This window comes from Besnoitia besnoiti, chromosome III, assembly GCF_002563875.1.
Source record: "Besnoitia besnoiti strain Bb-Ger1 chromosome III, whole genome shotgun sequence".
Lineage (NCBI taxonomy): Eukaryota > Apicomplexa > Conoidasida > Eucoccidiorida > Sarcocystidae > Besnoitia > Besnoitia besnoiti.
Genome location: NC_042358.1, coordinates 4535759 through 4548837, shown reverse-complemented (window position 1 = coordinate 4548837; position 13079 = coordinate 4535759). Strand labels below are relative to the sequence as shown.

The 13079-nt window shown below is 54.3% G+C and overlaps 4 protein-coding genes across 4 annotated transcripts; 2 read left to right on the top strand and 2 right to left on the bottom strand.

The window, feature by feature from the left end:
* Positions 1–1454: 1454 nt before the first annotated feature.
* On the top strand, positions 1455–3092 carry BESB_049090 (thioredoxin-dependent peroxidase TPX1/2; the record flags this gene model as incomplete). Its single annotated transcript, XM_029363360.1, has 4 exons — positions 1455–1521; positions 1625–1758; positions 2470–2640; positions 2898–3092. 4 exons carry the CDS (start codon positions 1455–1457, stop codon positions 3090–3092), a joined length of 567 nt encoding a protein of 188 aa, XP_029220726.1.
* A 941-nt stretch (positions 3093–4033) lies between these two features.
* BESB_049080 (peroxiredoxin PRX2) lies at positions 4034–6117 on the bottom strand (the record flags this gene model as incomplete). Its single annotated transcript, XM_029363359.1, has 4 exons — positions 4034–4267; positions 4416–4586; positions 5059–5160; positions 5788–6117. The coding sequence occupies 4 exons, from the start codon at positions 6115–6117 to the stop codon at positions 4034–4036; spliced, it is 837 nt and encodes a 278-aa protein (XP_029220725.1).
* Positions 6118–7299: 1182 nt separating this feature from the next.
* On the top strand, positions 7300–9273 carry BESB_049070 (uncharacterized protein; the record flags this gene model as incomplete). Its single annotated transcript, XM_029363358.1, has 1 exon — positions 7300–9273. The coding sequence occupies one exon, from the start codon at positions 7300–7302 to the stop codon at positions 9271–9273; it is 1974 nt and encodes a 657-aa protein (XP_029220724.1).
* An 800-nt stretch (positions 9274–10073) lies between these two features.
* Positions 10074–11835, bottom strand: BESB_049060 (thioredoxin-dependent peroxidase TPX1/2; the record flags this gene model as incomplete). Its single annotated transcript, XM_029363357.1, has 4 exons — positions 10074–10286; positions 10957–11127; positions 11295–11396; positions 11716–11835. 4 exons carry the CDS (start codon positions 11833–11835, stop codon positions 10074–10076), a joined length of 606 nt encoding a protein of 201 aa, XP_029220723.1.
* Between the last annotated feature and the right edge of the window lie 1244 nt (positions 11836–13079).

The window sequence follows — 13079 nt, the reverse complement described above, 5'->3', positions numbered from 1 at the left end:
CGCCGACTCGCCTCCAGGCTGGGAGCCGTACTTCATCGGCAAGGTTCTAGCGGTCACGGTAGGCTTCGAACTCGCCAGTTCCTCCCGACGGTGTGCCCAGGCGAATTTCACATACCATATTATGCCCACTGAGTCTCACCAAATTAGCTCTCCCGCGAGTTCACCGCAATTGAGGTTCTGTACGTATGGTAGTGCTAGCATTCTGCGCTTCATCGCCGTCATACGCCTTCGTAGATTGGAGCGCGCTCGCGTTGCTGCGAAAAACCTGATTAAAAACTATGACAGCTTTCTCAATGATGGAACGGGATGGATGCCGCCAAAGTGTCGCCGTCCTCTATCCCGCTCCATAAATGCGCTGCTACTCCTCGATGACAACAGCTGTGGGCAACCGTTTGCCACTATGCCTCCTGTGGCCTCAACAACTAAGGACGCAGGAACACACGCGAATGTGTGGTTGTTCGGTGCCCTGAGTGCTGCACGCTCTACAGGTGGATACAATAGAGCGGTATTTGCAGGGGTGCCTGCTCTATTCTTACCATTGCCGCCAGCTCGAAGTCATGATTCTATAGACACGGACGAGCTGAATATAGCTCTCATCTAGTAGCCGACACAGTCTTCGTCCAGGTACGAGAGTACCCTCCCTTGCTAGCACCTGAAAGTGGGGGATCGAAAAGGCCTCAGTGTACCGCCCTGGAAGAATGCCGGCTGATGACACATCAACATATGTGGATTGCCCTGGCACTCACGCAGATTGTTTTACTTGACGGCAAAAAGAGAGGGTACGACGCGCGATTATCCAAGCGGCGTTTGGGACTCTGACGCTTTGTCTGCGTCCGGGGGCGAGACAAAAACCTTTTTGTTGAGCATCCCATCGTGGTGTGTGAAGGCGCGTGTTTCAGTCCACATTACTGACAAATAGTTTCCCTTTTTGGGCAAGTGCGGTCTCTGCCAGTCTCCCAGTGCGAAGCCAAACCGCTGGCCCTTGACCATATTGAGGTACTGCCGAACTCGTCAGCACCCCCCGAGAGAAGAACAACATGGTTGACACTCTCTATATGCTGCTGAATAGTTAATGTTTCCAGGATGAACGACCATTATATGCACGCCAGTAGCGCGTCGCATGGCTCTCCTCATGCAACAGATCCTGGCAGCGAGAACCACGACGAGTCCGCATGAGCAGGAGTTGTTATTCTTGACTCGAATTGTACGTGGCATTTTTCATCTGCTAAAGCTTCCATGCGTTTGCTCGATAATGCTACATTTGTGTCTAAAAAGCTGGTGGCATCTCGTACGGTTATTTTGACTCCTCCAGCAACGTGCCTGTGGCGGTGCCCACGGCCGCCCGTCCTGCCGGCTAGAGGCGAGTCGGGTCTATCACCATAGTTCCCTCCACAGTGCGAAGGACGTGTGCTTCAGAAATTCTAGTAATCGTCCGCATCAGCGTGAAACTCGCTATGGGTTCCTCACTCGGGATGGCGGCTTTGGCTGCCATCTTTGTGACTGCTTTGCTATCCCTGCATGGTAAGACCAGACGCTGACCGGTAGTAATTCAGTTTTTCTGACTACCCTTCCCGAACACTGTTGCGGGCACAGACAGCTTTTGTGTGTGCGTGTTGCTGGCCAGGTCCGCTCCACTGGATAGCCTCGAAGGCCACAGAGGGTGGATTCAACGCAGAGGACATTCCGCAGGCCTTCTCTGACATTCAAGTCAGAGATCTTGACGGTGTTCTACACACGATGGGCGAATACAAAGGAAAGGTGAAACAGTGGAAATTCCAGTAAAAGGTTGTTTTCAGCCGCTGGTTCCATGAAAGTCATGATCAATGTGTCCGCACACGAGCGAAGTTTCGCTACGTATGGCCACAGGCTCTGCTGATCAGCAGGATGGGCAGCGTCCGCCCACGGGGATTGACTGCTCGTGGGGCAGGCGCCTCCTAGCCTTGTGTGTATGCGGAGAGGTTCTGGAAGCTACAAGAGGGATATTCGCGTAAACCTGCCCAGTCAGGCTTAGCGCTAGAGGCCGAGTGTTCGTCCACGCGACAGTGTGTCTGTCTGGCGGGGATTCGCGAGGACGTCGCGTGTACGCGGTTGTGACTGGAAGCAAGAGCCGTGCATGTGTGTCATAACACAGGTAAAACTCGTCACCAATGTCGCGTCCTTATGAGGATTAACTAACCGGCACTATCTAGACTTCGTGGAGCTCTACACGAAGTACAAGGACCAAGGATTCGAGGTATGCTGAGGGGGGGCAGCGTGAGTCGGCCCCGACTATTGACATGGCTGCTTATTTTAATTGCCGTGAGTGACCTATTTCAAAAATATGTGTGGTCTATCCTGACGTGGTCTCCGCTCTATCACCGGGACTCCCAACAGCGGGAATTTGGAAGCTTTGCCATTCCCACACTGGCGGCCTCCAGTTGCCACAGGCACGGCTGCTTCGGCATTGCGCTTTCTGTTGGGTTCTTCTAGATTTTGGCTTTTCCCTGTCGGCAATTCCGTCGCCAAGAGTTCGAAACAAATGAGGAAATAAAGCAGTTTGTGGCCAAGTACGGGGTGACCTTTCCAATGTTCGAGGTTATCGAGGTGAACGGCCCCCGGACCCACCCTGTTTTTCTGTACAGCAAATGGCACAGCACAGAGGTACGGCCGAAACGGATGGAGGAAGAGCAAACAGAAAGCAGCGACTCTCACCTCAGTTGCCTCGTCCGTCTAAAATTGTCGTCGCCACCATTTGGGGGTCGTTCTGGATTATGCATCCGTGTGTTTACTTCGGTGTTGAGGGCTCGCCCGCACGTACCTTGGAACTTCTACACGTATCGCCTTGAACGCAACCTTGAATCGATGTGAGGCGAGGTGCGTGTGGTATATGGGGGAAATTTTGTGTGTTGCGCGTTCAGCTGTGGAAGGACGGCGTGCTGCAGGATATAGCGTGGAATTTCGGGAAATTCCTGCTAGACAAAGAAGATCGGGTGTTTAAATACTATGACCCATGGACTCGACCGATGAGCCTTGAAGAAGACATCAAGAAGCTCCTGGCCGATGCAGTAACGGGAAAAAGACGTGGAAGCGACGGAGTGCTGATAGTCTCTTAAACGACGGGCATATCGGGCACTGCTATTATCACGTGCCACCTTTCACTGGTGCGGCTGTTGTCGCACTTTAGAAGCGGTGTTATATACCTGCTCAGAAATAGTGCGACATCGGAGTTTGATGTGTGCATGTACACTGGGATGGGGATGTGAGTGGAAGTAAGTCTGTAAGCAGATCACGGCCTATATGTGTATGCCTACCCTTCCGCGGTTTAAAACCCAGCGAGCATCATTATGGGCAAGGCCACAGAGTTGGGTACGATGGCTGGCGTTCGACACCAACAGAAGCGGTGAGTAAGGACGGGTGACAAGCTGCAGCCAGTTCCGAGACACTTTGCAGTATTCCGGCAACTGTGGCGGGTGGGTGTTAGCGAGTGACGCAGAGAACGGAAATTCGATAATATCGAAGGCATCTCTGTTGATAGAATGCTATGCCGCTCTCTACTTTTGTCGATGACAACAAATGAACTCTCAGCCTCCAGTGCGTGTGATTCGGCATGAACTTAAGAGGGAAAGGAAATGCCTCGCGCCATAAGCGTCTCGCTTGCCTTCCTATGGAGGCTCCTCAGAACACAGCACACCTGTCCTTAAATCGGCCCCTCAGCAACGACGAGCCACCCCGACGTCGAATGAGTCACGCACGTGCTCTTGCTCGAGAACACACACAGTGGATAAACAGAAAGCCGAACTATGGACGAATACATTCGTTTATATCATCACGCATACTATCCTCCTTGAAAGCACGCCAGCGAAAGTTCACCAGGTCACAGGCAGATAGCTGAACAATACCCGTAATCAGGCTATAGGCGACAATGGAAGCTGTTTCATCCTCTTCACCGCTTTCCGGATACAACTCCGATCACATTCGCGATGCCGCCGATGTTTTGCGGAGCAGTGTCGTGCAGCGTCGTCTTCTTGCATAGGGCCAGACGGGTGGTACTGTCTTACGACCAGTGCGTCTGATCTTCCTGATTCACAGCTGGAGGCTCCTTGTGGATCTTCCCATCTGGGCCACGTATGTTTCCTTTGAGCTCACCTCTCAACAATTTCTTGATGTCTTCGACCATCTGAAGAGGGTTGACCTCGGGTGCATAATATTTGTACACTCTGTTATCTCGGTCGAGCAAAAATTTTCCGAAGTTCCACGATATATCGCCCAGATCGCCGTCCCGGTAGAGCTGTAGGGGCAAAAGCAACAGAGATGAACAAGCAGCAGAATACAACATGAGCAATGCCACCGCATTTGTGGAACGACCCGCCAGCCGATGAGCGTGACACCGCGCTAGTGCTTCAGCACGAAGCAATCTGAATAAATTTTTGCCGTACCTCTTCGCTGTTCCATTTGCAATAGCGGAATACTGGATGAGTCTCTGGCCCATTCACTATGGTCTTTTCGAAAACGGGGAAGGCGACGTTGTAGTTAGCGAGAAATGCCTTGATATCTTCATGACGATCGTACTCTTGACCTTTGAATTGCTGGCACGGAAATCCCAGTATCTGCAAGGAGGTGTGCACACGAAAAGATGTTTTACTCCTATTGCGCGCAGCCATCTAGGCTGGATGTGTGTGCTTCACAGTATCTGCATCGCTGAACTGCGTGGTAAGCGTGGTCAGGAACTGTCCAACTACTGGATAACATATCAATGCTGTCCCGATGTGGAGGCACATTTCGTTAGGCGTTGGTGCGCAACACCACTGCACGCGAGGGAGGGCTCAAAGTTCCAACTGCGGCACACACTTTCACCCTCTTGAGCATCCTCAGATAATGCGAAGCGGAGTGAGTACGAGAATGCTTAATCTGGAATATTCATGCATATGCCCAGTATGGAAGTGTTAATATCCATAATTGACCTGGATGGTGACTTCGGTGACTATTTGCAACCGCCGAAGTATTAGTAAGGCCACGCAGAAATACGACCGCTGACCTCTCGACACAATAGTGCCGCCCGCGTTGACCTTGAGGACTTACCTCGAACCCCTGCGGCAAGAATCTATCATAGAGCTGTCGCATCTCATCGTAGTTCGTCCTTGTAGTGGTGCACAACGAAGCAACATTCGTAACGAGCTTGACCTGATGGTAGCCGCAGCAATCACCCGACAGAGGTAGGCCAACGAACCATCAGCGTCTATATCATTGACGGGGTCACGAGTTTGGCTAGTGCCGAAAAGTATGCTTTCGTCCCCCTCTCTTCGAAATGTAAAAAAACGCGCTCCGGTCCACAGAATTAGGCAGAGCGCGTGTGTGTGACGACGGTCATAACAAATTAAACTCGACCCCTCACACGATTTACCCCATAAACAGTCATTCGGGAGCTCTCGCGCCGGATGAAACCGTGCTGGAGGCTCAAGGGGTGTGCAACCGCTGCACACCGGATTCGAGCAACGTGTTCCGTCCCAAAAATGCGATATTGAACACCGGCCCCGTGGGATGAACAGAGACTAAAAATACAACCTCCCTCTGGATATAGGGGGAGTACATCACCCACAGCTCCGCCTCCTACGGGTACTAAAGTCGCGTATGGAGACCAGTAATTACAGCCCGTCGCGCATCAAGGAACTGTACGGGATTTAGCGACTCTTACTCTAGAAAAACATGAAAGGCGTCTCCATAGAGTCACCACGTGAACGGTAGACTATAACGCTTACAAGCACTTTAATTCTGATGCATCGCACGCCGTCGACGAACAGTGGAAAGTACCTTGCCGTCGAATTCGTCCATCATATGGTCAACCCCGTCCAGATCCCAAGCTCGTATGTGATTGAAGCTAGGAGGAATATAGTCTGGGCCGAAGTTAGGGATAAGTTCCGGGGTGCTGCCAATAGTTCCTCGATCTTGGCCTTGGAAATCCCTGACAACGACCTTGACAACTCGCTCGTTTGTGTCTCCCAGAGCCTTTTCTTCTACAACGTCAACTTGGCGGACGACGGGGTTGAGGTCGGTGATCTCGTCCGAACGCTCCAAGGCAGCAACCTCGCTGCCTGCTGGAACAGGAGCTCGGGGTTCGGCAAGAGTATTAGAGGTTTCCATCGCTGCGGTTGACCTACACAAAATCCAGCCAAGAGATGTGAGTTAAAATGCGGTGTCTGTCACAAAAGTAAGTGAAGCATGCGAGCGCCCAGTTTGCAGCGGGACTGACATACACTGGCCGCCAAGATGGTATAAGCACTGCAACACTAGCGAGTTGTATATTAACACAAGAGTTCTGACACACGGTCAAAAGCAAGTCTGACTAGCGCTGCGCGCGGTGATCATCGATTCTAGATTGGCGAATGTGCGGGGAAATGCAGCTTTCTTACCAATTCAAACAGTGTTGGTTTTTCAGAAGAATGACTGAGAATGCTGGTGAAGTAACAGAAATGCATTAAATAAGGGTTGTGGCGTTGCAGGACTGAACAGAGAGAAAAAATGCTTGTGTCCGTGTTCGCGATATGGTGATTCCTTTACAGGCAGCCGGAGTCTGCGCGAGTTGGCTCGACTCGACTGTTCCGGTGTGGCGGGGCTAGTCGCCTACCCAGAAACTCCGCGGGGCTGGGGAAGCCGTTCTTTGACAGCCAGAGAGATTCACAGAGGATGCAGTTATTCTCCGGGGCCGAAGCACTAGCATGTTCTCGTGAAACACCAACCGGCAATGCGTGCAGGAGAGAGGGTCATGCGTTAGGTCACCAGCCTCGCACATGTCGATCTAGGCTATGAGCGTGGGCGACAATGCGTGCGTATCGGCGTGGTTCAACGCCAGGCTGAAGAAGAGTCTTTTCTGGGTCTCCGTCATCCCGTGAGAGCGGAGATGCGGCTGGGCGCGGCAGATACGGGACAATCTACCATACTCGCGTCTTCGGAACCTGAGATTTTGCAGCGCCCTTGCATTGCTTCCTGCGGTTTTTTAACTGCTTGCGACTTGGAAGCATCCACAGTTGCAACATCACAGCCACATCTGAGCATTTTTCATCATGCGTCTCGAACGTATCATTGGGCAGGACGACTACCAGCTCATTGCCGTCGAGGCGTCCGGGACGGCGGGGTTCACGTTCACGCATTGCGGGCAGCAGCCGTGGAAGGAGGGTAGCTATACGTGTCTTTCTGCAAAGGCACGAGGATAAATGTACTGGCGTTTTAGTGCGGCGTGGCTGATATGCATCCTGGTTCGGAAACCGGACCACGTTTTTTGTCAAGACTGTCAAGTTGCGTTGCCGCGCCGCCAGAGCATTCACGATGATCCCGACATCGGCAGCCGACGCGGATACGCCGCCAGCACGGCTCCAGGGTAGGTACAGTCCTCTGCTTGCTCCAAGCCGGGGCGGAAGCACTGTGGACCTCCCACCCACGCCTCAGCTCGATTTACGCATCGAGAGTGGAGTCCTCCATGAGCTGCCACCGCCTCCGGGCTTCACGCTGACCGCGCGGACACCACCGGTCGAAGTGGAGGATGATACTACGCCATTACGTGGACCGGATTTCACTCCGAGCCACGGAGAAACCACAGGTGCACCCACTCCCAAGCTTGGGCCCGCTTCAGCTTTTGAGGTCTCCATGGAGAGCGACAGACAACCTGTATCACTCGCGGAGCATCCAGTCGAAAAGCAAAAACCCCTCGCAATTTGGCTCGTGCTGCTTTCAGTTCTCTTTTATCTTACCCTTGGAGTAGTTATAATCTTTTGTATTTCCTTCACGCACCTCATTTTTGGAGGAATTTTCATTTCAGCCGGACTTCTTATAGGGACCTTTGGCATTACAGGTCTGGTAACGCGGTCGAGGACGGCCCTGGGGATGTACGTCTTTCTGGGTCTATGCTTATTCGTGTTCATGGCTGTCTCCTGGGTTCTTCACGTCACGTTGCTGAGCGACTACATTCGGGTTCATAGGTCAATTGATGTTTGGTTGGCGCGGGAAAGAGAGTGGAAACACACGGGAAGGAAGGAGGATGCTCCGTTTTTCATCGTGGATCCCTACGAACTCACCAATAACCAACCGCCTGTGCCAGATTCTGCTCTTGCGGCGGAGGCAGCCACCGCAGCGGGGCAGCGAACCGCTACAGCGGAAACACCAAAGATCGCGCTCCTGGAGAGGGTAACTAACCTTGAAGGCGATCACCGGTCCGAGCGAGCGCGGCAGCTGGTTACACAACCTGGAGACCTCAAAGGAGAAGAAGCGCATGAGAAGCCCTCGAAAAACATCTTGCCGGTAGTCGCCCGGCTTGAGGCGAAGCGGCCGCAGCAGGCAGCAAGTGACGACCTGGCGCTCTCCAGGCACCTGCGACGGCTCGAGAGGCAGTTATTGTTGGAACGCATCTGGCAAACGAAAAACGAGGAGGCCGACGCGCTGAACGCGCTGCTCAACGACGGTTTCTCTAGAAAGGCATACCGTTTGCCGCCTCCACTGCACGGGTACGGTGGTCGACGGAAACCTTCGACTTCCCCAGGAAACCCAGAGTTACACAGCGATCTTGTCTTCGATGTGCAAGAGTCCCCGGATCTCCTGCGGCTTCGTCTGCCCGGGACTGAAAACGGCCTTCCACAAGTCGGCCCGGCTCACAGCGTCATCATGAAAGGAAGCGAGGCCCCCTACATCGGGTTTCCCGCGCTGGAGGATATCTCTGCAAACGCCACTGCTCTGCGGTCGGGAAGTCACACGCAGTTTTCTGGGATATCTGCCCCTTTGCTCAAGAGTCTCGCCATTGGTGAGTTCGGCCGAAAGCCCGTTCCCCAGGAGTGCGTCGAAGGGTTCAGCAGAGATCCTCAGTTCCTGGACAAGGTCGGTCACGCCATTACGGCCCTTGCGTTTCAGGGGCTGTTGTGCGCCTTCGCCTCGCAAGATTTCTTGAATTTCCGCAGGTGGCCCTACGACTGCGAGAGGAAGTGCGGGTTTATCCTGCTGGGAACAGGCAGACCGTACAAGAGGGGCGACGCTGTGACTGCCAACGCAGTGCATCTCTACATGCTGCGCTTGGCTGGCATGGACAGCAACGTCCATGCCGCGTGCGAGGCGTCTGCCCTGCGGACGGGATGTGCAGTTGTCGCAGATAATTACATCGTTATTGCAATGATCTTGCTCGCCATTTGGCTCGCGGTGGGGGTGTGCGGCTGCTGCGTCATGATTCCGGTCGCTTTGTCCAGGAACTACCAGATCTACCGCGTCTATAAGGCGCGGACGCTGATGCTGCTACACAGCCGCCGCAGTGCAGTCTGACACCGCCGTTTGGGTTGTTTTTTGTTGGCCCACCGCATGGATCGCAGTCCAGCATGCATGTTGCGAGGAACGCATCTGTCGGGATTGCGAAACTCGCGACTTCCGTGTGAACGCCATCTACAAAGCAGCTGTCTTCATTGAAGAGTGCCTACAACAAGCTCTGAGTGTCCTCCAGATTTCCCCAGGCGATCGCGAGAGACGATAGTCGACGAGTGAACGACTGCGCTGTGTGGAAAACACCGCGCGAGACCTAGCCGTTAGCAGAGACTTTTCGTAGATCGACATCACGAGGCTTGCGGCGCCTCGGAGATTCGTGTGCGCATCATCTGACGAGAAAGGCGAGAGAGAAACGTAGACAGCGCGAACCGCGAAGTTCCGCCCACTCACTGAGAGCCGAGGTTTCCACACGAGACCGCGATGTGCGCTGTGAAATTCCGGCCTGCCTCTTCACAGTTCCCGCACGAGGACGGAGAAACAACGAACCCAGAAAAAGACAGTTTCATTCGCTCGTCGGTGCTCACACAGTCCAGATGCAGTCACCAACACAAACGTGGATGTCTGCCAGGACGCGCATCTGCCCCCGACGTTTATACACGCTGAACTCCTGTCCAGTCACCTGACCGAAGCTCTCAAAGTTGTGATTCGAGTCGACTGTCATCTTTCTGGAGATATTGAGACTGTGGCGAAAAAAGAAAAATCGAAACGGCGGGGCCCCGTGACCGCTGAGACTGCCCCCTTTGTCGCGAAACCCATAGAGTGAAACACGAGGCCGTTTCGCAAGGTACCCGAGCCTGCGCTCCTTACAGCGACTTGAGCTGGCCGTCTTCGTCGCGCTTCATCCCCTTCACTTCGCCGGCGATTAGTTTGCGGATATCCTCCTCGAGCTGGAGAGGCTTGGTGCGCGGGCCGTAGTACTGGTACACGCCGTTCTCGCGATCCAACAGGAACTTGCCGTAATTCCAGCCGATGTCACTGAGTTTCGCCTCCTTGCTGCACTTCATGGGCGTGTAAAACTGGACACAGGAAACGCCACACGCAGCGACACTCACCCCTCAAACTCCGGGGCCAAGAAACTGAGCGAAGGCCCACGGTATGGCAAGACACACCGCACATATATATACATATACACATTTTTATAGAACCATAGAGTCAAGTATGCATGGACGCATTTGCGTGGTTCCTCTACCGATCTGTCGAACCATGGCGGGCTGCGAACTATTTCTTCCGGTAGACAGACGCAGGAGCAGTACCGCAGGTGTCTCCCCCCAGTGGAAAACCTCATTTGGGGCCTGGAGGCCAGGAGCTTGTGCCGCGTCTGCCTCGCGGAGATGAAGGCTCGCTGAGAGGCCCGCGAAGACAGGTGCGAACTACGGCCTTCTTTTCTGTCCTCAAATGCTCACTCCAGCGGGGACCAGCGTGTGGTGTTTGCGTCACGGACTCGCAACTAGCGTCGCAAGTTGTCCCATCGAGAAAAGGAGGCGCCCGACTCGCTGCGGAAGTCCGGTGTCCCATCAAAGCTAAAGTGGCAGACGGCGCGTGCGGTAGACTCGCGTCGCCTTCTCTCAAAGACGCAGAGTGTCTATATTTCAGCAGGAGACGTCTCAGGCAGACACGCAAGGCACGCGACCGCCCCCTAGAGCGGCAGGATCTGAGTGCAGCGCGAAGGACGCGCGAGAGGCTTACCGCATCGCAGTTCCATTTGCAGTAAAGGACCGCTGGGTTGGTTCCAGGCCCGTTGACGTCTGAGGTGGCGAAGACCGGAAACGGAATCTTCACGCGCTCGCAGAATGCCTTCGTGTCGTCCAGCGACTCGAACTCCTGACCAGCAAACTGCCGGCAGGGGAAGGCGAGAATCTGCGCAGGCAACAGACGGGGGAAGGGCACGAAACGATCGACAGCGCCTTCGTGAGCAGGTGTCTCAGGAGGGCAGAACGTAGAGTCGCAGAGGGAACAGACGCGAAAGGCAGAGGGGGAGGGTGGGGCAGGACGGAAAGAGGTTCAGGTCGCCTCTCCGGTCTCACCTCAAAGTTTTCAGAGCCGAATTTCTCGCGCAGCGCGAAGAGCTCTTTGTTGTGGCCCTTTGTTAGGCCGCAGTTGGACGCGACGTTGATGACGAGCTTCACCTGAGAGTCGAAACAAGTCGCGCGGCTCATTTACACGTGCCCGCCACGCAAAGGGACAAAACTTCTACAGATACTTGAGCAGAGGCACCGATGCGATCCAGACACACAGGTGCGCGCGCCGCCGCCACGGCGCTCCCAATAAGGGTCGCTCGACAGACAGGAACGGCGACGGCGTGTAGGAAGAGAGAAACAAAAAAGGGCGAGGGATGCCTCCGGGGACAGACAGAGATCTGATCCACTCACGACCACGACCTGCGCAGAAGGCCACGGGCAACGACGGCAGACGACTCTAAAAACCCTAACCCACTGTAGGTCTCACCTTGCCATCCCACTCCCCAAGCGTGCGCTCGGCTCCATAAATATCTGTGACCTTGACGGCGCTGAAGGACGACGGGATCGCGCTCGGCGCGAAGACCGGCTTGCTGCCTCCGATGCCCATCCTGCAAAGAAAAACAGGCATCTCTGTCCATGAATCCGGAGGCTGTCGTCCAGCGACCAATCTTCCACATAGTTTTTTGAGGCACATCTTCCCCGCCGGCGCCACCAGGCTCGACGCGCGAGACTGAGAAGCGCCGACGTGAGCAGTTTTTCAAAGATGCAGTTGCGAGATGGAGAGGCAAAAGGCCTCCACACGCACGATGCGCCGCCTCTCGAGACTCTAGGTCGTCGCGTTCGAGAGACCTACACAGACGCGGAGACAGAGCCGCCGCGGGCTCACAGAGAACGGCCTCGACTTGCACTTCTGCTGGCATGAACCTCGATTCAAGCGTGCGAGCATGAGATCGGGAGTATTCTCCGAATGCACGCTTCCTCAACACAGGAAACCAACCGCACGCAGATACACATACTTATATATTAAGACGCCTTTGTATACTACATATTCTTGAGGGGGGGAGCGGTGAAGACTTCGAGTGCAATAAAGCGAGAGAGCCGAATCCGAGTCTACACGCGCTATGACGCGCCCAGCAAAATAAAAAGGACGCGCGCAACTTTGAGGTTGCGTCTCCGAGGAAAACAGAACGATTCTCTCCTTTCTCGCACTGCAAGCTCGTACATGAGAAGCCGGCTGATTGACATAGTGCCTCTTGAAGAAGAATCCGCACATAGACTTCGGTTTTTGGCGAGAAATTTGACTACGCCGTCCTGAAGGACATGCGGAAGACGAAGCCCTAGCCGCGCAAGTTCGCTCTCGACAATCTCGTACACCCGCGGATGCGACAGATCACTCTCCAGTCTTCGGGCACGCATGTATCCATACATATACGCAAACGCTGATGGAGGACGAACTGAGGAGCCGAGGCAGGGCAGAGACATCGCGGCAGAGAGAGAGAGAAATGTGGGCAGATACACAGTACATCGTGCGTTACCGAGAAAGACCGCTGTGTCGTTCCGGAGAGCGCAAAGGAGAAATGGACGCGCACCGGCAGGGGCGCTGAGGTCGGCGAAGTAACAAAATAAACAACTAGAGCGAGAATCCAGGAGTCCTGACCTACTGGTGTCGCGCCGATCAAATGGGGCCATATCTCGCTGAAAAGCGCCACCTGGCTTTACCTGAAGAGTGAAGCGAAGCTGCGGGGGATTGCAAGTGCGCCGTGCGAAGTGGCTATGCCGTGATTGAGGCTCGGCTGGAGAGCCAAGAAACGAGACGGAGAGGAAGATGGGAAAGACAGGGCCAGCGCTCGG